The 25,504-nt window shown below is 35.2% G+C and overlaps 1 protein-coding gene across 3 annotated transcripts in view; it reads left to right on the top strand.

Annotated features, from left to right (window-relative positions):
- Positions 1–224: 224 nt before the first annotated feature.
- The window catches only part of Tet (Ten-Eleven Translocation (TET) family protein), a 110,046-nt gene continuing 84,766 nt past the window's right edge, over positions 225–25,504 (top strand). For 2 of the 3 annotated variants that reach the window (XM_089633406.1, XM_089633425.1), the window contains exons 1-3: positions 225–357; positions 4,746–6,616; positions 8,694–8,834. In XM_089633406.1, the coding sequence (XP_089489532.1) occupies positions 5,630–6,616; positions 8,694–8,834 (1,128 nt within the window). In that variant the 5' untranslated portion in view covers positions 225–357; positions 4,746–5,629. The remainder of the gene's footprint in view (positions 358–4,745; positions 6,617–8,693; positions 8,835–25,504) is intronic. The other variant, XM_089633415.1, reaches the window with a different exon arrangement.

A 25,504-nucleotide genomic window follows, 5' to 3' on the forward strand; every position in this document is an offset into this window, starting at 1 on the left:
TTTACCTACAAATGTTATGTTGGTTACCAATGATTATTTTTGTAATAATAAAGGAAACTAATAATTTCTAAACTTGTTTTCTTTCATTAAAATTTTTTTTAGTGGATAATTTAGCGGAGAGTGAGTGTAGTACTATATTTTTTAGTGGTTTTCTGGTGGATTTAAAGGTTGAATCTGGCGGAAACCTGGTATAACTGTTGGCAACACTGGCCGCCACTCGCCAGTCAGCCCCCGAACGCGCGCCGAGCGGGACGCGACCTTCGCTCGTACAGGCGTTCAGTGCGCGCCAAATTCGTGTGCGTGTGTGCTACGACAACAAACACTAGTGCAAAAGGAAAGACGAACCACTACCGAGAGGTACTTCTTCCTTTCTTTATATTCATGCCAATTTATACATATTACAGCTGACGTATCCCGAAATTTCCTGAAAGTCGTACAACTGAAAACAAGTTTTTCCAATTTGCGCAAAATGTTGTTTTCATCGTAGTAAAGTAGAAATGTTATGACTTGTTTGTTTGCTGTATTCCCCCATCCCCTAATTGCATTTCGCTACGTGAAAGCTTTGTTATTTGCGGTGTTTTATACATTTTAAACAGAAAATGAGTAGAAAACATGATGTTTGTGTGAAACAGCGAGTGAGTGAAGTTGTTTTACGAGTAGTTTAGGGTTTCCCGCCGGCCGCGCTCTTCCGGTCCCGGTGTACCGGCCTGGGTAGGTACTACTTCAACCAACCACCACCGGGGCAGGGGGATGCACACCACTACGCCACGCACACGTACACCCTCCCCATACACACACTTACCTTATACTATTCCACACACCTAAAGCTCCTCGTACACATTACCACGACATTACACGTTATATTTCACATTTAAGCTGAACGTACTTTTTTGTGCTTTCCTTACTTTTTACACCACCATCCCCATACCTTTACGTAAAGTTTTTGTAAAGGGCAAATAATGGAAGAAATGAATCTTATTTCATAATATTATGTTTTCTCTGCGCAAAGAGCTTTTACACTTATCTACCTACCTACTACAAGTACCTACCTTCATACTTTTTACGCAATTAATTGCAAAAACGTCTTTCATAGTGATGTCTTACATATGATATTTTTCTATTTTTGTACAGTTTCGCATGTGAAACTTATAATTTTGATATCAAAATAACAATGTAAAATTGTACATATTAACCTATGTATTGCAAGTTCCTTACGTCCTACAATGAGTTTTGCAACTCATCGAGATTGCTCTAGTAAGAAATTATCATTAAATAAGTAATAATTATAATATTTAAAAAAACAGTAAATAAAAATATTATACCCGTACATATTTAACGTATTTGGTTACTTCTGACTACATACAAAAGAATAATAGCTAAGCCGGATTTCAATAAATTATAAAAGTTTAACTTATTCGTTTTCGCTAGGTATAAGTATTTAATTAACGCCCAAATCCTGCCGGTGTGTGTGTGAACCAAATTTGCAGTTTTTATGGCACTCTCGTGTTTTCCACATGAAGGAGCATGGCGAAGTAAAAAGGCAAATTTATCCGGTGTTGCCATTTTTAACAACAACTTCCTGTTCTAAAAAAACTTGCTACACGAATCAAGAAATAAAAGAGAATAATACAAATTTCTGGGAATTAACACCAAACTAGTTTGCCTATTGCGAAATAATATCAACGTTGTAATTGAGTAGGTACTATATCTGTACTTACCAATTATGTAAATGAAATCTCAGTTTTGAAGCTAAAGCTTTCATTATAAGCAAATTTGAAAATGAAAGAAATGCATTACGTTTTACCGAAGTGTCAATTTCCTTTGATATACGAAATTAACGGATATGATGAACGTTACAAAATGGGCTACCCTTTTAATTGTAAATATTGATGTGTAAATATTTTTAGCAATAAATGTAGTATAGTAAACGAATTGTTTTTATTTTTATTGCAATAATTTTCCACTCGTTCGAAGCTTTTGGCACGTAAAAGTAGAATAACCCCCCCCCCCCCCCCAAAGTTTAATTACGAGTGCAAAAAGTACCTCCCCTTAACATAGAGAATCCAATAAATAGGAGAATTAAATTACCAACGCGTCAAAAATATTATTCAGCAACTTATTCATTACATTTACAGAACAGAAATCGCATGAAATTATTGTGAGTCATCATGAAATGGTTGTAGGCAGTTTCTCCCTCGTGGCGATAGCAAAGGATGAAATCCCGGTTAAGGGCCGCCACGACTTCCGTTAATTTTCTTTTTATAAAATAGTAGTACGTACATAAATACTAACCGACCACGTTGGAGTTTTAACAATCGTTTTTCAAGAACGAATTAAATATGTGTCTCGTATGCAATAATTTTTGTTATAAAATGTGATGGTTGGTTTGAGATTTCAAAGCCTAAAAGCTCATGATAGAAATGAGGTTGCCAGCTGAAAAGTTACCTTGGTTAATAAATGTTATTTTTTTTTAAATAAAATTTTCAGATTGCATGCGTTCATATATCAAAAATGTTTCTGAAAAACAGTTGAAATTTACTAATTGAATTTTACTAATGGTATTGTTTCAATATATTCCTCGCGTCGAGATTAGATTAATGTCAAAATATTATTTTATTCATCTAAAATGTTTCAGTAAAATTTATGTTTTAAAATCCTTAAATAGTGATTTAAAATTAGGCTTCAAATCAAATAGAGTTCCAACTTCGATGGAAACATCTTTTTATTTGTGCGTATATGTGAAATATTTATTATTGTGTTCATTGTGTACAGTGGGACGTAAAATACTTTGAAATGCCTCGAATTATCAAAAGTTTGTAAAAGGGACAAAACGCACACTGTCCAGAAGTTGGGTTTGTTGATACGTCCCCAGCGCGTAGAGCTTTCGGAAGGGACGCCTAGGTCAGTGCGCCGGGACGCTTTCGCTTTTCTCCGCCGCGACGCTTTCACTCTATCGCTACCGCTGTTTCACTCTACACTCCGCTCTACCCTCTTCCCTCTACACTCTACACTCTACACTCCTGCTCTCCGTTGCTTCTGCCTCCCAATCTACTGCCTTCACCAGCTTTAGGCACACTAGGTCGTAACGAAACACAAACATACTCCATGAGATATGCAACTAACCACTACTTTATCTTGATGAGCATTGTTTCAGATTGTGTGTTGTTTTATTGTAATTATCTTACTAAAAAAACTCGTATTCCTATCCGTGCTTTCACGTAAGCAAAAACACTATTGTATAGCGATAGCTTCACTATGTAGGTAACATATAATATTATGGTTGGAAAAGAGGTGTAGTTAAAAATAAAAATAATTTAATACGTACCTAAGTATGTATGTAGGTACTGTATTAAATATATGATCTAATTAAATACCTACCAAGCATTCATAGAAATTAACCTTTTTTTCACGGGAGTGTTTTCACAAAGAGGAATTTCTACAAAACCTTTTTTTTCGTGAAGCAGTTTTAATTGAATAATCAGTCGGGTTAGTAGTTATTTTGTGAATAGAAAAAGAAGTCGAAAATTGCAAATTTTGACAAAAGTTTTAACGAAGCGAACTACCAATACATTTACGTTGTACCTACAGTAAAATCATTTGATTTTAATAAAATCAAAAAATATATTATGTTTGCTTTGTCTTTCAAAGTATCTATCTACTTCCACCGAAAAAATAATTTAAAAAAATCTTAATTCAAAATATAAGATTTAAATATACCTAGGCAGCATATACCTATTTCTGAGATTCAGCAATAAATTTATTTTGTTCATATAACTGGTGGCCTACTCGATACATTGAAATAATATAATAATGTATATATGTATATATACCTAGCTATTTCACATAAAACGTGAATATATGCAATATTCACTGAGTGAAAAAATATCATTTTCTATTACACAGAAAGCAGGTGAATGTATTGATTTAAAAAAAAATGGAATTGGCCATTTCATAGACAACAATTAAAAAAACCGTTTGGGGTAGATATTTCTCTTTGTGAATAGGTTCCTCAATTTCAAACTTAGAATTTATGTAAGCCACGAAAACACCGAAACTTATTCAACGATTGAGATGTACATATTTAACAGGATAAATCCACATAATTTCCTATCTAAAAACTAAATACGTTTATGTTCGATGTTTTGGATCTCACGTCACTTCTGCGGTGACCGCTTCAAGTGTAATGGGTACTGTTTCTATGCAAAGGGTAGACTGGATTAATAAAATATCTGCACAACTTCTAAAATTGCTTTATGACTTGACTCCTCCTAACATAACCAGCTGCGTAGCTTTATATTTATATTTACCAAAACATACCACAAATTTCTGAAATTTCTAGACACCATTAAATTCAGCACCCAGTCTCATGCATCACTTTAATATTTAATTTAAAAAACAATTTCACTATACAGATTCGAAGAATTTGAACAATACTACTGATTTATTTTTGGGTTATTATGCCGCTTTGCGCTATCTCCTTATTTAGCCAAAGTATTACAATGTCCATCATCGGGGCAGATGTATTGATGATGGACACTGTAATGCTTTCCGAAACGTTGACTAGAGAAAGAGGTAGCGCAACACGGCATATTACCCAAAAAATAAATCACTATAATCCTTTTGGCCGTGAAAATTTCAAATCATATCCAATTTGAATTTAAATAAGTTAGTCGTGTTGAACATTATACCCTAGTAAATGAGAACGAAACTGTATTTTTGAACTAATGTATTATATGTCTTTGCAGAATCATAAGTCCGTTTGGAGGAACAACCATTGACCATGTTGGAGCGCTAACAGAACAAAACTGTGAAACGTTTATAGACTAAGGAACGCCATATTTCAAGGAATCAATAGTGCAAAACCACTTATGAATAATAAAATAACTGTAAGTGATAACTCTGTGTAATTAAAGAAAATAACGTATATAAACCGTAGATCATAGTAATTTATTGCATTCACCAAAGAAGGAAGCCATATTTATGTAAAATATTAAAATAAAACAGTATAAGATTCTTGAACCTGTCAAAGTACAAATACGGTAGCCTTTGGGATTAAAGAGATAATAAGGAGTACGCTTTACTACACAATACCAACACAACATATTTTTGTAACAAATAATTACCGAGTATAAAATTTGTAACTAACTTTTACTGCCTTAAAAATTCCAAAAATAAATTAAGCTAAAATAATAATAAATATAATCTATTTTTCAAAGCCAAAGAAGAAATTATTATAGTCTTTGAATAAATTTTGTCTGTAACGGTATACAGTATTAAGAAATAGTATAGTGGTAAGTGGTTACCTAAGAATTATGTGCGAGTGATTCTTCTCTTAAATTAAGTGTTTTGGTGCGAAAATAAGTACAAATGAACCAGATACTCTATCATTATAGTCTTTAACAATAAGTTGTGAATACAAAAATATATTTTCGTACGTGAATTTTTGTCGACATGACCGAATAAGTTATACAGTGTATCTTCATATTAACCACTATTGAACTCCCAAGAGGACGATGTCACTGTGACAGAGAGATAAACCGTGAAGTGAATATTCTCAAAGGAAAGTGCGACACCCATCGATAAATTGGCAGTCCGCCTAGGAAATGGTGTCCTGTGGGTAGTGGGCGGGATGAGCGAGGCGCTAGGCGCGGGTGGCGGCGGGGGCGGGGGCGGCTTCCCGGGCGGGGAGCACGCGGCCCCCTTCGCGCCCTTCTCCGAGGACGGGGAGCCACGCAGCCACGACGCGCGCCTGCTGGACATCTCCTGGGACTACTACGAACGCCAGCCGCAGTACCGGCCATGGGAGCCGCAGCCTGCCGGCCTGGGCCCCGTGCTCCCGGGCAAGGACGTGGCGCTGCGCGGGGGCTTCGCCGACTCCAAGCTGCCTTCCTTCCAGAGTCAGTTCCACGCCTTCTCCGAACCGACCTCTGATCTTGCGCCCTCGGCCGTGGGGGTCAGCTCTCCGGGCCCGGCGCCTTCTCCGTCTACCCTGACGCCGCTGGCCCCCGCCACCTTCCACCCCCTGGCGACGGTCAACCCGCGGGCGTACGCCCTCCCCTTGGCTCCGCAGTACATGGACGAGAGACACATTCTCTACCAACCCAACTTGACCCTAAACTTCCAACCCCAGAATGGCCTATTGCACCAGAACGGCACCCTCATCCAGAACCAGACCCTTGTCCATGTCCTGAAGAACGAGCAGCCTCCTTTTGAAATGAAGATTGGGAACACGACCATTCCGATCACGCAAGACACAAAGTTCATTCCGAGCAGCTTGCACCCTTCGGACTTTCAGAACCCAATTACCCTTATGGACAATGCTTACGATAAATCAAAGAGCGACGTCTTCCAGAACGGAACGTCTCCGACGAGAAGTGACTTCCGCAAGAAGGAGCGTAGAAAAATGCGAGCCAACAGCTTGGAGTCCAACGGGGAGTCGGACGGGTCGGGTATGGAAGTGGGCACGGAGAGCGGGCAGGTGGCCGCCGTGTCCAGCACAGGGGGCGCGGGGGGCGTGGGGGGCGCGGGCCGCAGGCTCGGCAGCTCCCAGCTGCCCTCGGGGCCCTCCACGCACGCCAGCCTTTCTGACATGGATGACATCTCCAGCGATAAACAGGTAACGACTTTACAATATCATTACGTTTTAGGAATTGCTTTACTGGCATTACTTCCAAATAAATGCAACTAGAATCACCAAACTTCGATCACATAGGCCCATTTTCTTCATAAATTCACATGTGAATAAGTCATCAAATGGCTAGTCAGCAACGTTTTTCTTTTAACAGTTGAAAGGTAACCGTTTAACGCCGATTCTAGGTGAGTTTCAGTTGGTATCAAATATTAATAAGCTGACAAGCTTAACAACATGATAGTTTTCCTCTTCTGCTGATCACAATTTGTTTAAAACTGGAACAAACTTAGGACGGGTTCTTTCGGATAATTTGAAAAATTCTTCAAATTTCAAAGCTGATTGTCAAGTTCTGTGAAAGATTTTTTCAAGTTCTGTTATTATTTCAGTTCTGTCAAGCAACTAGCCTGCAATGATATAATAACAGAACTTGAATAAGACTTTCACAGAATCCGAAAATGAACGTTGAAAGTTGATGAATTATTTAAACTCTCCGAAACAACCTGTCCTCCAACCAACACAACCTTTCAACTGTCAAAAACAAAATGGCGTTGACTGTCCATTTGATGACAATGTTGCATTTGAATTTCTGCAAAACAACTGGGTCCAAAACAATGAAGCGCATTAATTTTTTTCATGCATGCCAAGTTTTGCTTTGAGTGAAGACTCATAAAGTACTTTAAGCTCACATGAAACTTGAGGCAAAACGAAGTTATTAAAAAATATTTTATTTACAATGTCACACAAAAAATCTGTTATCTATGAAAACTAATTTAATTCATATTTACTTTACTACAATATATGTGACCAGTAACCTAGAACAGTGGACGAGTAAGAACTAGTATGTATGTAGGACCGTTAGTACTAGTAGCCGTTTGGTACAGTGATTGTATGCGTACTGACTACTGTGGCGTCGTGTGATGTGTTCCGTGAGCAATTCATTGATCAACTCACATCAAATCAATCAGTTTCATTACTGATGTATCCGCACTTGTCTCTTCTCGTCGTTATTCATCGCATTGTTTTTTTGCCAGCGTTTAGGCTATAGCAAATTCCTATTTGCGAGTACCCTGACATATAAGATTGACAATTTGTCCTTCTTGTGTATGAAATGGTCTAAAAATGAAGACATGTAATTTATTATTAGATAACTACTTGCTATTTTTATCGAACTATAATTTTGATGTTTAGCGCGGTTATTTAAAACAACTCAATCGCTTCATATTTAATAAGACCGACACTCAATTTTAGAAAATCAGTTAATTCTCGCCAAACTGCCTAAAATCTTATTTGATCTTACTTTGAGTCTTATTGTGCCTGTAAGTCTAAAAATAACAATTTTTACTGGTTTCGTGAATTGTTAGTTTAAAATATAGAGTCATTATAATTGGAGACACAAGACTCAGGTAACATGGTTTGCTCGAGGCACACATTTCAATTAATTTTGATATATTCGTAACTAAAATATCCTTTTTTCAGGCCGATACCCGATTTACATTTAAGATTAATATAAATAGTACCTTACCATTCAAATATTTGACTTACAAATTTGCGGTAAATTGGACGAGGAATTACTAACTTCCCGAGGTATTCATATAGAAACATCTGAGATTTGAATAATACGTTTATCAAAATTAATTAAAATAAGCCGCGCGGAAATATCAATTTTCCAGGCCTGCTAAGGCAAATGCGACCGTAGGTCGGTCCATTACGCCGGGCCGAGCGCCGAATATTTTTGTACACGCCTTCTTCACACACGTCTTTAAGATTCCGACTATATTTTATGTTATTGCTAATTTGTTTAAAGTTTTTTTTTTATGGAAAGCTAGCTTACATTATAAACCCTAACTTAAGCTTAAAATAATTCATTTCTTGGCTGATTTTGGACTGTCTGAAGGGCTTTAATCACTTAGCATAAAGATTCTCAAGAAAATTAATATCGCATGAAAGAAACCGTTAATAATTACTCGAGTTTAACTTCCTTTTGAAATATTCTCAGTCGGTAAGAAGTATCAAATATGTGATATAGTTAATATTAATTTCCTGTTGGTTGTTCGTCCAACAGACAAAGAAGAAACGCAAGCGCTGCGGGGAATGTATCGGATGCCAGCGCAAGGACAATTGCGGGGACTGCGCCCCTTGCCGGAACGACAAGTCCCACCAGATCTGCAAGCAGCGCCGCTGTGAGAAACTCACTGAGAAAAAGGTAGGCAGTAATCATTAGGCAATAGGCAGTAGACCCTTTCTACTAACTTAGGATGCTTACACAAATAATATGGTGCATATTCAGATTTACAAACACAAACATTCAAAGTTTACACTCTGCTCTGTCATTGAATTTTTGTATTTTTATTTAGAATGCTGGTCTGCAGGTGATTTAAGTCAACCTTATATTATTTCTTATATAATTATTTTTTTGATTTATACCTTACTGCTTGTTATCACGATTTTTCGTGTACTACATAAAAAGTTACCTATTTTATTTTACGATTCTTGTACTCACATTGGACTAGAACTTCATACCAACCTAACAACCTAATTTTTCAACGTTAAAACACAAACTTCGATTCGGTTTGAATTGATCATTACAACGGTCTTTGATAAAATTGCACAAATTACCCGAAGAATACTTACTCATTTAAAATATTGCTAATTCATTAAGAATCTCTTCAAATTATTCATAATCCGGTTGAAAATTGCAGGCCTTTAACGAATGAATTGATAGTTTTCCTAATATTTTTTTAGTAAAATACTACACGTCTTATTGCGATATCGGAACATTGTATATTAACAGTACAAACGCAGGTGCATTAAAACGTGTCCCGATATATTATGCATGTACTAAACTTTAATTAAGAAACGGTCTGCAATCCCGTTTCAAATAGGATTTTAATAAAATTATCAATACTAATTTTTATCCGTGTATGCAAAGATGAATTGTTCAACCTGAGACGATGACACAAAATCGTTAAATTATTTATTTATTCGTCTTGCTAAACGCCGCGTACTTGTAATTGTAAAGAGTGTGCGAACCATTGAGACAGCGTACATCAAACAGCACACAGCATCCAGCATACAGATGCAGGTAGCGGGTCCTGCGGGCTACGGGAACTGCTCGCACAGTGAATACACGCCGGTATCTGCTCCTCTGTTGAATTGAAAGGTTTCAGCATCCTGTCAGTGAGTGTGAGGTTGGCCCTACACATCCGGAATAAATAATTTCGCAGAATAAATTAAATAGTCTAGTTTTTTTGTTGTAGACTTTATTAAATTTGTTTTCTCCCGTTCCGTTTTTTACGGCCTGCATTTAAAGTCTGAAAGCTTTCTATCGTACGACATGTATCAAAGTTCTACGCTCTACCAAAAGGTGAAGATGAAAAATAGAAATGAATGATCATTATCTCATTGATTTTTCTATAATAAAATCTCTAGTGTGCATCTCATCACCTTTTTTTGTGTGGAGCTAAATCTTAAAATTATAATTATACAAATAGTTGTCAATTAATAATTTTTTGAAATACCAATTACATGTTCGGCGTAAGTCTAACTAGAAAAAAAAAACGTATCTAAGGATATCAGTGTACCAACCTACTTTTTTCTTAACCATTTTCAAAAATGTTTGTTTAACAAATCAAACAACATATTATAAAAAAAACGCAATACAACTACCAGACTACAATATAACCTAACATATTCGAATTCATTTACAAATCTGGGTAGAAAGAAGTATTTTTTTATAGGATATCATTTGACAAGAAGATAAAACTAATAAATCTAAACGAAACACGAAACAGAACAAGACAAAGAAAAATAAAAAGGTAACTGTCTCGACTGGGAATAGAACCCAGGATCTCTTACCGGGAAAATGCCTCTAACCACTCATTTTTGTCGATGGGAAAAATTAGTTAAAGATGAAAAAAAAACACCAAAACCACAACATAAATTATTGGATATTTACTTAAAAAATATTAATTAATTTAATTATTGAAATTTAGAGTGTATGGCCGTACTAAGAAGGCGACCGACAGAAGCTCGTCAGTCCTGCGTCCCTGTCCTGTGAACTGAAGGACGCAAGTTGTCTAACCGGGTAAAACAAAACAGAACACGACAAAATAATAGGTTAGGTTGGTTGACTGAGTGTAGCGAAGTCCTCTTTTAACTCCATCGTTTTGCATTTCGGCTTACTGTAAATTTGTGTGTACGTTGCGTTTCCGTTTCAAGATGGAGGCCGTTTTAATGATTCAGTAAAGAATTTCAAATGTGAAACCTTCCTGTTTACTTGTAAGTTATTATTAGCATTTTTTCAATATTAGATATAGTACTTACCTGCCTGAAGAAATTTTGAAAAAAGAATTGTCGTTGAGATATTGACGTTTGTTTGGATAAATTGTGTATGCATTTTCAATTTCACATTTTAAATTTCTTGATTTTTTTTTGTAATGTAATGCATGTTACACACAAGCATTATACACTAATAATATAAATGTGGACTTGGCCTATTTCACCGAATGGGCATATTTGTATGTATGACGAGCAGTTTGGTGAAATAAACCAATCCAACATATTATATTATGAGAGTACAGCGCCCGTGTGAGACTAGCTTCAAATATAAGGTTAATAATTAAGTGGGGGGATATTGAAGAACTCACAAATCACATGATTTAGATTTTAATTTATTAAAAAAGAGAACATCAGAAACGTACTTTTTTGGACGCGGGGTTTATTATTCATTGAACTACTAGTTTAGGTTAGGTTAGTTAAAATTATGTTTTTAATTGTATTTTTTCAAATATTATGTTTTGTCGTGGAACCGGCAAGTTGTATAACACGAAACCCGAGCGAGCAGTCATCAAAACGGCACCACGATTTAACAACTGTAGCCCTAACTCTGTACCGAACCGAATGCTTTACCTATAAGCTGTAATGTTAGTCGGTACTCTTGGTAGTGCGCATAACACAGTGTTAGGGGATTCATAACACGAATCTAAATAATTAATCAATCCACTAATCTGATATGATGGAGTGGGTCAACAAGTTCAAGGTTTTCGTGGCAAAACGATATAAAACATTTCTAAAGTAGAGCTTTTATCCTTTGAAAGCTCTGTCATCGGCTTTTGATATAAATTACTCACGCATTTAATTGCTCATATTACATAATATTTTTTTCATCGATATAATACGAATATTATCTATATTCTTGCAGAAGAACTACTTGTGTTATTGAAAATTTTAACAAATAATTTCTCGTTCAACTACTTGGTTTCACCAGCGATTTTGAGTTCTTGGATAAATTAATTGTACACTGCCTTACATTTCGCTAGAAAACACAAAAAAATGGTTTTATTTTTAGATAAATTAACCGATGCTTAAAAGCTTCATAACCCACGATATAAATTGTCTTCTAAGCTAAAAATGAATGTGTTGACTAACAAAATACAATTTCATAATGCCAGAATTCATCGTTCGAGAGTTTCAACCACTTCATAACAAGCAGATTTCATGTATTATATTTACAAAATATTTCAAATTTTTCATGTAGAGGAAAGGAAGCGTATTTGGAATACTGTTGGTAATTCGGAATACCGTCTTATCTTCGGTTCGGGTGGCGGAATCTATCGGTAATAATTATAACTATTGAAAGTCAAAGCTGTGAGCCTTGATTTTGGCCGGTATAATAGTTCTCCTGTGTCTGCGGATGAATGCTGACGTGTTTTGTGAAGTTGCTCCTATCAAAACTTTTTCGGTGAGTTTTTAATCCAATATAATCACCCCATATTCCAAACTAATTTATAACATTACAAATTAAATCACTTCAGAAAGAGTTATATTTTTATAGTATGGCTTTCGTTTTTGCATTTTTTAATACGTTGACATGTGATATAAGAAAGATATTTTAGGTTATATGTTGCTAATGCGGAATACGGAATGTGATGCAAAATCGGAATAGTATTCCAAATTATATTCATTTTTTTAAGTACTTTTATTTAATTTTACAGAGATGTCGTCACCAAATTTGTACCAGAAAAGGAAGAAGTGGGATTCGAATGATATGTGTGAAGCCATTAGTGCTGTTCGCAATAAAAAAAGGGATATTTGATGGCAGCTAAACACTTTAAAGTCCCACGTACTACTTTGTTTCGACTCGTATCTGAAAAAGATGCGGACCCTTTGACTTTAACCTCAAAGAAAATTGGCCGAAAACCAGTTTTTAGTGCAGAGTTCGAAAAACAATTGGTAGACTACGCCCTTGTAATGGAAAAAAAATTCTATGGTCTAACACAAATGGATATCCGACGATTGTCTTATCAAGTGGCTGTTAAAAATAATCATCCAACTCCTTTTAAATCGGGAATCGCTGGCAGATACTGGTTGAAAGGCTTCCTAAATAGACACAAAAATGTGTTATCTATGAGAAAACCTACAGGAACCTCGTTTGCAAGAGCCATCGGTTTTACCAAAGAAAAATTGGACACATTTTACGACATACTAGAATTTGTGTATTCAGAAAAAAACTACCCCGCCGACCGTATATTCAACGTAGATGAATCAGGACTATCTATCGTTCAAAGTAAAATCCCGAAAATCATTGGACGCCGTGGTAAAAAACAAATCGGTGCACTAACTTCGGCTGAACGAGGGTCTCTTATAACTATTGTGGTTTGTATGAGCGCATCAGGCATATATGTGCCTCCAATGATAATTTTCCCCGCAAAAATATGAATCTACAGCCCATGAAAGGAGCCCCGGCTGGATCTGTTGGAGTATGTCATCCTTCTGGGTGGATACAAACTCACCTATTTACCCAATGGTTTTTACATTTCATGGAGAAAACTAAACCAAGCGAGAGCTCTCCGGTTTTGTTAATCTTGGATGGTCATTATAGCCATACAAAAAACTTGAAGATTGTAGATTTGGCTAGAGCGAATCACGTCTCCATAATATCACTCCCTCCTCACTGCACACACAAAATTCAGCCCCTCGACAGGTCATTCATGAGTCCTCTGAAGGCCTATTATAGCGAAGAAATTCGTATGTGGCTACGTAATAACGCACGAGCTTTGTCAGTATATGACATAACGGAGTTATTTGGAAATGCTTATCGCAAATGCCAAACCGGAGAGATTGCAGCAAATGGATTCAAAGTTAGTGGAATCTATCCCTTCAACCGGCATATTTTTAGCGATGCTGACTTTCTTGCTGCAGAAATTGAAGAGTCTGAAGTCCAGCATTGTGCAGAAGCGTCAACAACACCCATGATGGAAGTTGAAGCACGTCCATTAGCTTTAATGGAAAGTCCACCCGAAGAACAAAGTCCTTCCTTGGTCGCGATTGAACCCCAGCCGTCGACTTCGCGTGGAAGACCCAATCGCACTATCATTACCCCATTTGATGTTTCCCCGATTCCGCAAACTAGGAAAAAAACATCCAATAGAGGGCGTAAATCAGCGGTTTCAACCGTTATATCAAGTTCTCCATACAAGAAGCAACTAATAGATGAACAGGAAAAGAGGACTGCCAAGAACAAGCCCAAGGGTACAAAAAATTCCAAAAAGAAAAAAACGACAGATATTGCTACTGACTCGGATTCTTCTGCATCGGAAGTAATTGATGACAGTTCCTCTTCTGATATAGTCATCCCTCCTGGAACTAATAAACCAAACGATGAAGACGCAGTGTGCTTTTTCTGCAATGGTCCTTTTAGTCAGGATGTAAGGGGAGAACTTTGGGTCAAGTGCCTAATGTGCAACCTCTGGGTACACAATGAATGTGCCGGATGCGAAACAGAAGAGTATGTATGTGATTATTGCAAATAATTAACAAGACACTATTATATTCTGAAATATTAAAAGTGAATATAATTTGGAATATACTATTCCGAATTACATGCACTTTTAAAAAAACGCATTTTTTCTCATTCTTTAATTTTTTATTTTTTAAAAGCACTGTAATATTTTTTTTTAATTTCTGTTCTCGTTTCCTAATAAACTATTAGTTTCTTAACATTTAAATCGACTTTTATTCGTAAAAACATTTTTATCTTATTTTCTGCACCCTAAAATGTAAATGGTATTCCGAATATGCTTCCTTTCCTCTATAAATAAAAATATATCTGTCTCTGCTTTATTCGTAAGCACTAAACGTGGTAAAATCGCTGGATTATTTTTCACATCGAAGCGTATATTAAAATCCTTTGCTCTTCATTCCGTTCGCTTCCAAGTTCCTTCCTATATCCTAGTGGAAGCGAACGTATATTATTATATACAACAGCTGCGCGCGTCGTTTCCACGTGTACCCGTGTACCAGTGTAGGTACCAGGCGGTAGGTACCGAGTCATGGTTCACACCGGTGCGGTATAGGTAGGTACCACCTTCCCAACTACCCATCCCGGTGTCCTACCTCCCGCGAACGCCTCTCTCTTGAGGTGTTGCGTTAACCATCATTTTACGCTCGTAACCTCATGAGTTCCTGGTAATAGTTATGGAGTTATAATATTAATTTAAAATAGTTGTAACAGTTATGCTTAAATAATTTATTATGCGCCATTCTTCCAAATATCATCTCTAAGGATGAAAAAAAAACTATAGCTAAAATGTGATAATTGGAGTGACTCTTTATCCAGTGTAAATAAAGACAGTAATATGTATATACAATAATATATTAGTACAGTGTATATGTATATACTATTCAGGATTAAAACGTTGTTTGAAATGGCAATATATTTTTTTGAATATTGAATCAGGAATCACCAATTTGTTCAGTTTTGCAAACAAATAGCTATTTTAAATTTGTAATCAATTATGTAGTTCATTTTGCACATAGTTTGGTCTTGTTACACCTTACAATTTCCTAAAACATCTTGAAAACTGTACTTAGATTTAAATTCGAAATAATTGGTTTTTATTTCTATTTCAATATTTACACGATATTATATCACGGTTATGGTATATCGTTAGATCTATTTTTTATTTTTCTGCGAATTGAAAAGCTATTAAAATTATGTAATAACAAATAAGAATATTAATAAAAACACATTTTTAAAAAGTTAAAATATTCTTTACCTTTTCTGATTCTTTAATATTTCATTTATTGACAGATGCTACCCGGTTTCGCTAAAAAAATATTTCTTGTCTTAATAGAAGCGCCCTAGATTAATATAACTTTATCACTAAACTACATATAAAAATCTAACCATTTATTTATTTTAAGAACATTTTTATCTCATTTTTTAGTGGATTTGAATTGAAAAATATTGTATTTTTTTCACAGTTACATTGCTACTAAAAAGTAGTGACAAAAGCAACTTAAATATCTGAAAAGTTATATTCGACTAGAAATTTCGGACATAATAATTTTTAACTAACTAACCATCAAGTCGTTTCCCTGCAGGGGTAGGTAGAGAGGATGGACCGCCAAACAACTCGGTCTTGGCGGCACACACTTCTTGCCTCATTCACATTCATACATTCATACATCACCAGTCTTGCACTCTTTGCGGATCTCTACATTTCTCATACGATCATACATGGTTTTACCACACGTACGCCTCAGGGATCTCATTTCAATAGCATTCAGTTTACTTTCATCCTTTCCATGCCTCACTTCCATACATCAGGGTAGGTACCAGCACTCCATTGTGGACTGCTAACTTCGCTTCTTTGGACAATTTTTTGTTACCGCCAACCGCGTTCAGTCCTCTATTGATGTAATTACTTGCATTTACCCTTCTTTCAATATCTCTGTCAGTCTTCCCATCTCTCGTAAACATACTTCTTAAATACACAAACTCATCCACATGCTGATAATTTTTAAAAACGTCATAATTTCAGAGATCACCCTTCGATTAAATATCTGCTACATTACTAAAAAAATTGAATTCATCGGGATCCATTATTATTTTGTAAAATAATATAATTATTTGAATGTAGTTGTGAATCCTCCTACATTAATTTCCGCCGCGGGATTAGAGTGTAGCCGGTAGCGGGCGCCATATGCCCTGACCGGCGCTTATTGCGCGTAGAGCTTATTTTCTCCGAAAGCTCGCACGCTTTACTGCACACGAAAGAAATTTATCATTGAAACTTTGCCAAAATATTATTATCTACTTTTTGTCGAGGCGCTGTTCAAAATACGAAATTTTTTACGAAACCAATGACAATTTTCTGAGAAGAAAAAATACGAAATAATATACATATTCACATACTTCATTTACTATATTGAAGCTTATCTTTCAATCGTTGTATTATACTGGTTAGGTTAAAATAAATTTAAATACATCATACAAGGTAATTTTACTCTTCCAAAATTAATCGAATCTTTAAAATATGAATTGAGAATATTTTAATCGAAATACAAATCTGTATAGATGATCCTTTAAAAAAAAACTGTAATTTTCTCTAACCAGTCTTTGAAATATTGTAAGTTGTCATTTTTAATATACTTTGAAGTAAATTATTTATTTTTATTGCCGAAGAAGTACGTATCTACATTTAAAATAGCCGAGGCAGAATATTGTAGGCTTGTCTCACGCGTATGCACTAATAAAAAATCAATAGAGTGCGTTAGGTCTAGTTCCTGCGGTGGGGGTTCGAGGAGGGGAGAGGGGGTATGGGGGAGGGCCAACCCCCACCCACCCTCTACCCCACCCCCTGCACGTGCACTCGGAGGGGAACGAAATGCGAAATTTTCAAAACTATGTAGGTACCTCCTCCTAGTTGTTAGTTGCTGGGGAGCGCTATCCTTCGCTCGCTGTTCGTGTGGAATATTCTAAACGTAAAATGCAATACCCACTCAAAATGAAATATAATGTTTCGTTGGCTTTTACACGAATTTTTGTGTATTTGAACGGTTATTAGATAGGTGCACTATTGTGTACACATACATACTAAAAAAATTAAATTGATAATTAATAGTTTCTCAACATTATATCTGGATCAAACTACCCCTTCACTAAACATAAATTTACACAAATTTGCGTTTTGAATTTGTATTTTTTATTTATTTTATTTTATTATAAAAAAACACAGTTATTTATAAGATAAATAACAAAGAAAAATCAATATTTGTATATCCTGAACCAATTAAATTCCTTCAATCATCTAAATATACAAACAATAAAGCATACACAGGTACTCTTGATTGCTGTCGAAGTACTAAATATACAACAATAAAGTATACACAGCTACACATGATATGTTGTCGATGTACTAAATATACAAACAATAAAGTATACACAGCTACACATGTTATGCTGTCGATGTACTAAATATACAAACAATAAAGTATTTATTTATTATTTATTTATTTATTATTATTACATTTATTACATACAAGATATACAAATATAAAAGGAAGCTTTGACTGTCCAACTAGGAAGTTTCCCGTTTTAGGACAGTCAAGTATACACAGGTATTCGTGATAAATTGTCGATGTACTACTATGTAAACAAACAACAAAAAACATTTGGACAGATAAACAATAAGAACAGAGAAAACGGGGAAAAAACATTCAAAATTTTTGCATCTAGAGATAGAAATCAGTCAATTTGATTTTATATGTATTCAAGGTAAAGTCAAAATGGGAAAAGCTAATTCTGTCAACAAGTTTCCGGTACCTAACATACAGATAAAATTCAACGCTTCAGAATTGAACGAACGTATAAAATAAATAAATGTTAGCCTTTGCGCCAATTGTTATAATTCAGTCATTTTTTCAGCTAAATTATGTAAAGTTCGGAAAAATGAAGTGTAAAAAAACTTTCCTTATATTCTATTAAATTTATCGCTACAATCTTCAATTAACACCATCACAAACATTATAAATGCACGTATGTTTTTGCTCCGTCACCTACTATTCTCAATAATTATCAATTCAGTTTATTTATTATTTTAAACTTATGATCAAACAAATTCTTTCCATTAAAGTTATGATTTAATCGTTTCATTTAAATTGTTTGTCTAAATTGAAACAAATCCTTGCAAACAAACATCTTTCTATTTTATCAAGAAGTGCTTTTATTGCGGACCAATTTATTTATATTAATTTTTGTGCATGATCAATCCATGGATAGAAAATTTTTCAGCGTGCTTTATTTACTACACTTCACAAATTTTAGCCATTTCAATTACAAAACCTCTAGCTGTCTATATTTCATCATGACAATTGATACGCCAATAGACGTACTAATAAAATTGTATAATCATCCCTACCGCTACCTCTAGCCCTTTACAGAATTCTGCAGCTTTATATTATCACGAAAAGCTATAACAATAAATTGGTCACACATCTGTCCCTTGAAAACGAAAGTCCGTAGTACCTAATTTGTAGTACCGTTGCTTTGCTGGGAATCGTTGAAGAAGTCCCGTTTATTTGCGTACCCAAAACCCAAGTTCAAAATTGCCAGGTTACTGTTTACTGTGTGTTGTCGCCTACCTTGGGTACCTACCGAGTAGCGTGTGCATTTTGGGTTTGGGATTTGGGACCCTGAGAGCGTTGACCTTGTTTCGTCGTAAAAAAAGGTCGAGTCCCAACCACAGCTGCAGTCTCGTAACTTTTCATTGGAGCTTTTGTGTCCTCATTGTATGAAAAACTAAGCCATGCTTTATTTCACATCCGATCTGGGATACATCGCTTCCTGCTAATTAGTAACGTCTTTATTTTACTTCGCTTTTTCTTGTATTAAGTTCGAAAATGTACGCGACAGTTTGCGGGGCATACGATAAATTAATGGTAGCTTCATTTAATACGGAATCTTTAAACAAAGTGCTTTCAGCGCTTCATTATAATTATAATACTTGCGAGAAGTATTTTCGCTTTCGGCGAAGACTTTTCCCGTTACCCAGAAATTTTCATTCAAGAACAAATGTTCAACTTATTCCCACGTGTTATATTTGGATTCTTCTCACAATAAGGTACAATAGGTACAGGTAGGTTACAAATATATTACGCACTCTCTCCTTATCATGCGACTAGTTTTTGTTTATAAGTATTTTTATTATTTACAACCATCAATAAGTAGATAAGTTAGTGCTGATATGATATTGAGTGTTGACAGTCAGTAATTTTAATATATTTAGACTATGAAATGATTCCTAAATGATTTCAGGATACAGGATTACGTTTGCACAAGGGACCAACCCTTAACAGAATATAAACGAAAATGATTTCCTTTGAAGAAACACCACAAACCCCGAATTCAGAGTTGTCCTAATAATTACGTGATTGAAAGCATTTGCATCCTGTACCGGTAGCCTATTTGACTCCTGATGAAGTCCTTAACTCCTGAAGGCCCAGCTAGCCAAGATAGCTAGCATAAGATCCCCGAAGTCATGTGATGTTTGCTGGGGTGTTTGTAAGTTAGGTTGTTTGTTTGCAAGTTAGGTTGTTTGTAAGTGGCGGGTGGTGTCCTTTAGTCCTTGCTTGCCTGCGATGGCTAGTGCACGGGATTACGCGGATCGATAGCGTCGCGTCCCTCCCCCTGCCCCCTCCCCCCTCCCATACTTCTTTTAGACGCTGCGCGGGAAATGACTCATCAGTGGTTGTTCAATGCGGCGTTGCAACATTTTAATAGCGTATTTTTATTCGCTCATAATTTAAACCTTATAAAAAAAAGTTTACGATCTTGCGAGTACTAAAATTTACACATTTCTCCCCTATATTGTTCTTGTTACAAAAGTTACAACATTCACGTAATCTATATAAATAATAATGTTCGTTCTTCGTCGATTGCAATAATATTTTGACATAACCTTGCATTCGAACATGCGAGTGTTTTTATATTATTTTATATAGAAGATACCTGTAACAGGCAAAAGGATGCCTTTTTGAAAAACAGCGCCATCTGTTGGACAAAAATGCTTCTGTTCAACTTAAAAGCTAAACGCGCTATTGTTTTATTGTCTGCAAATATAGACAGAGCAACAGCAAGCGTGGCGGTGTACAGCTAGTATGAAATAAAACTGGTTTCGATCAAGTAACATACTAAGATTATGCGCACAATTTTTACTAATACTACTAATATCACATTAAGGCGATGCAGTACGTCGTGTAATATTTTAAATTGAGCCGCTATCAATAACAACCCTTACGTAGATGGTGATAAGGTTTAAATTCCCGCTTAACACCATCCGCCTGTTTTGATTTATGCAAGAAAAAAACATGGCCAAAAAGTGCCTTTTATTTTATTTTGTGGATGTTCAGGCATAAATATTGATTTTTTTTTCGATCATTTTATAAATAACTTAATTTTCCACATTATGCAATAAAATCATAACCGAAAATGGGTTCGTAAGTAGGAGATTTTGAACTTTAAAGCAGTTTTCATAGGACGTATACATTATTTTTTTCTGGGCTTATAAAAAGATAAGTCTTTTAGATAAGTCTAAAAAATACTCGATTATTTCAAAGGCCAAGATGTATTCTACTCGCAGTATTTTATTAAAGCATCTAAAACATTTCTAGGCGACCAAATTTTCAAACCAAAAACACACGATTTTGCATTACTACGTATGGCATCGCCTTAAGAGTGCTTTACAGAGCTAACAAATAACTTGATATTGTGATTCAATTTGCTACCCTTAATTTAAATATAAAAATAAAAGCCAACACAAAATGGGTCAGGCACCTAAAAATGGGCCTGAATATTTCTGCGTAGTAAAATTAAATGCGTAGTTAATTTTTTTATTCTTATTTTCATTGGTAAAGTGTATAATTAAAATTTTAAATGTTCGGTGTGTTCATAAACGGTTTGCCTTTATGATATACTTGAATGCCGGTTGATACCGGTGGGTAGTTTCAGATTCACTTTCGATGGCGTTCAAGCTGGCTTGCTCGCGAAGTTTTCTCCACAATAACGCGCACATTGGGAAAATCGATTTCTCCGCTAAAGGTATGCGTCATGGCTGCTTTTCTCGGAAGAAATTCTATCATCGGTTGAACGTACGGCAGAGTCAGGCAGAAATCGCCAAAATTACACAACCCCCAGTCTGATTGCCCGCCACCCCGGGGTTGGGGCCGTGGGCCGAGGGCTGTGGGCTGTGGGCTGTGACGCATGCCCTGAGATTGTTGTGATAAAAGGTTCAAATAATGCTAATATAATATATTTTATAAATCGATTCAAAATATAATTTTGTGAAGTTAAGCTGATTTTATTAATGGAGTTATTCGTATAAATTTAATATATGCACGGAGAAAACTTACTGATATAAAATACTATTCATTTATTAAATTTTTGGTCAAATTATTCGTTTTCCTGTTAAAAATGGGACTGCAGGCCTATAACGAATAAATTGAAAGGTTGATAACAAAGTATCAGTCAAAAGCGAATGTTTTATCAGGACAGCAGAACACGTGTTCATACAAATACTGATATTGATAATGTCGCATTCTGTCACGATATCTATTAGGAAAAAAATATATTCTGAATGACAAATATTTTATCAGGAAGTTGGATTTTTTCATTGGATCAAAATCTTCCACTTGTACTTACATACACACCGTTATAATGATATTTACTACTACACACGGAGAAAACTTACCGATATAAAATACTGTTACTTTATTAAAAATCTGATAAAAAGTTTCGTTTTCCTGTTAAAAACGGAACTGCAGGCCTTCATAGAATGAATTGACAGAGTCATGATATTTTTTAGGAAAAGATCACGTGTTATCGATATATTTTGAAATACTAATATTTTATCAGAAAGTTGTATTTTTTAAAGTGTTTTTGACATGGTTGTTTCTACGACTCGTTCTTGAATTCATCAGCTCGGCTGTAGAACGATTTGCCGGCCTCTGTGTTTCCTCCCTCTTACAACATGGGTCTCTTCAAGAACCATGTTGACTCCTTCCTCTCCTCAAAAGAGACGCTCCACTCAACTTCTCCATAGATGATATAGACACAGAGGGAAATTATTTCATAAACGGCCTTCTGTGTGGAGTTAATTTAAAAATTAAAAAAAGACTTTTAAAAGGGATACGGTCCTTACTCGTTGATGTGAATGGAATATACCACGCTACCCTTATTATTAGTTATAAATATATATTTGCAAACAATTGTACCCCCATAACACAGCGGCAAACGACAAAAATAATGAAAATAAATGTTTTTTTAAATCATTATAACCTATTTATCGATGATGTTTATTGAAACAAAATCATTATTACGTCAATCCGAAAAACCGTTATTCACATTACAAAATCATTCGTTCATAAAGAAAAGCAGTAGCAAAAGGTTTTTAGCTTTTAATTCCATCAATCAAACTGCCAAACTGGTATAAAACCCAAGCTTTGTCCCTTCTTTTCCTGCTTGCCCCTAAACTTACTCGGAGAATTCCTTCAGTCAGTACCAAATACTATACAAAATATGTATAATCTATGGGTAGTAGAATACGCACATTTTCGTCTATTTACTGACAACATACAGGTGCTAGTGTATGTTGTTGGTATTCCTTCCGGATTTTGTATAGGTAGTAATTTATTTTAAAAAATGAAAGGAAAATATTGATGCTTATATTAGAGTCTCTGTAAGAGTATTTAGACTTCATTTTCGTTTGATTTTTGCTTGATAATTGCAATGACTCTGTAAAATATTTTCTTTAATACCTCGTTAAAGCATATATATAAATAGAAATTGTGATATTTTACGTAAAAAAAGTGAAGCCCAAAAATTTAAAAGTCTTTTAAAATGTACATATTTTTTGGTTTTACTGAGCATTGAATTTTCCTAACCAGGAACTGGAGTTGACAACTCTACTAACCTCTCCAAATGAAAATGGTTTGGATCGAAATATATTTCGTATATTAACAAGTATTTCAGTTTGGTCGTTTCTTCAAACACACAATCGAATTTTCTAAATAAAAAAAAAAATTGTTTTCAGCTACAACAACATCGATAATGCCATTTTTTGTAATATTAGTACTCTAGTACACCCATAAATCACGAGCCGCCACTGATATTAACTGTATGTATGTCATCAGATTTCAGAGAATTGTGTATATGTCCGCCTGTGTGTACACTGTATAGTTGATATAATGCGTTTTCACCTACAACGAGCTGTCTGCAGAGTTTCAGCTTGATCGGATTCATTCTCTCCCGAAAATGAATGTGAACTCCCAAATAGATTTAAAAAAAAATAATTATGATAACAGTATTTTATACCCTCTCTAAAGCATTGTAGACAGAGCGGTGAGTGGCGAGGTTTAGATACAAACCTAATAGAATCTTTAATATTTTTTATGTGTGTGCAAACAAGCTGTAAATTCATATTGTGTAGGTTACCTAATATTTTTATTTTTCAATTTAAGAAAAGACAATACCCCAAAATAGAGCCAGAATCTTAACGACGTAAGTGAAGCAGCCGTGCATAAAAATTAGCGACGCGCGGCCCTAGTGTATTGGAAAGACCTGCGGTTGAATTTGCTTTATCAAATCTCAAAAATAAAATGGGAATCTTAAAGACATAATTGATGAAGTCATGTAAACACAATCCAGGCGCGCGGCCCGGCACAATGGAAATAACTACGGTAGAGTTTGCCCTGGCAGGCCTAGAAAATCGATCTTTCCGAGGGGTTTATTTTAATTATTTCTGATGAACGTATTGTTAAAAACTCAAATGTTTCTAGAGGGATTCCTCGGAAAGTTACTAATTCATCGTCCAGAAAAAAAAAACTGGTGTTTACCGCTAATTTTATAGTTGAAAAATATTTTATAAAAATTTTAAATCATTTTACCTAAAATATTTGTTTTGTAATTTTATTAATTTTATTTCCTATATGTAATAATCTTAAATATAAATAACTCCCTCTAGACACATTTCAGATTTTAGTAACACGTTTATCAGAAATAATTAAAATTTGAGTGCCGATCAAACCCTGGGAAAATATAATTTATTAAAGTAAAATAAAAAATATGTATTTCACGCGATATCCATCAAAATGCACGAAAGAAACAACCAGGAATGCATTAACTTGTAAACTTACGCCATTAGAAGCTGGAAGTATTATTTATTTTACAGTGTTTAGTTATAGTTAGGTACCTAGAGAGGATACAAGACAACATACGGAATAAAATTAAATAAATTAATATACTAACAGTGTACGACAACACACACATATATTATGTGTTTCACGAAAACTTCTTTGAGTACATACCTACACAGTCCGTAGTACCTACACAGAGAGAATAATTCTCTCTAGGTAGGTACTGGACAAAATACAGGATAATATCATAAAACATATTATTATAATATAACAGTAGGTATGTGGCAATAATAGTGGCTATAACATGACACCTTTACCCGGCCAGAGCCCAGTGGACTAGCGCGACGGTGGAATAGAGCTCGGGTGGGGCCCAGTGGAGTAGCGGCTGCACAGCTGTCGGGGTTGCAGCTGCCGCATGCCGCCCTGGGCTGGTACCTACCCAACCAACCCGAGGATTAGATACTGTGGAGGATGGATAATATTGATTTTACGATGAGCGCCATGTAACGAAACGTTGTACAAAATGATGAAAGTATTCGTTCGATATGAATATAACCCGCCTAGTAGCTAGTATAATAAAGAAAGGAGAAATTGGTGCAATTCTTTTGAAACGAACCTTTTACGAGTTATCTCAATTTTCGCCAAGCAATCACGAATCAAGGATATTATATCAAATATAGAAAAATCCATCCAACATAACTACTAAAAAGGATGTTTCTGATTATCTCGTATTTAATAAATCAAACAAAAATTTCCTCTGAAATCATAAGATTAGTAAGTTGGTGCATACATAAATATTTGGCTGTTTAAATTATAAACCCTATATTTTATGTAAAAAATATTCTCTCAGTTACAATTGTTTTTTCAAACCTGCCATAATCAGGGCGAATGAAAAAGTTC

Source organism: Hesperophylax consimilis, chromosome 1 (assembly GCF_061612785.1).
Source record: "Hesperophylax consimilis isolate HC1 chromosome 1, BYU_Hcon_1.0, whole genome shotgun sequence".
Taxonomy (NCBI): Eukaryota; Metazoa; Arthropoda; class Insecta; order Trichoptera; family Limnephilidae; genus Hesperophylax; species Hesperophylax consimilis.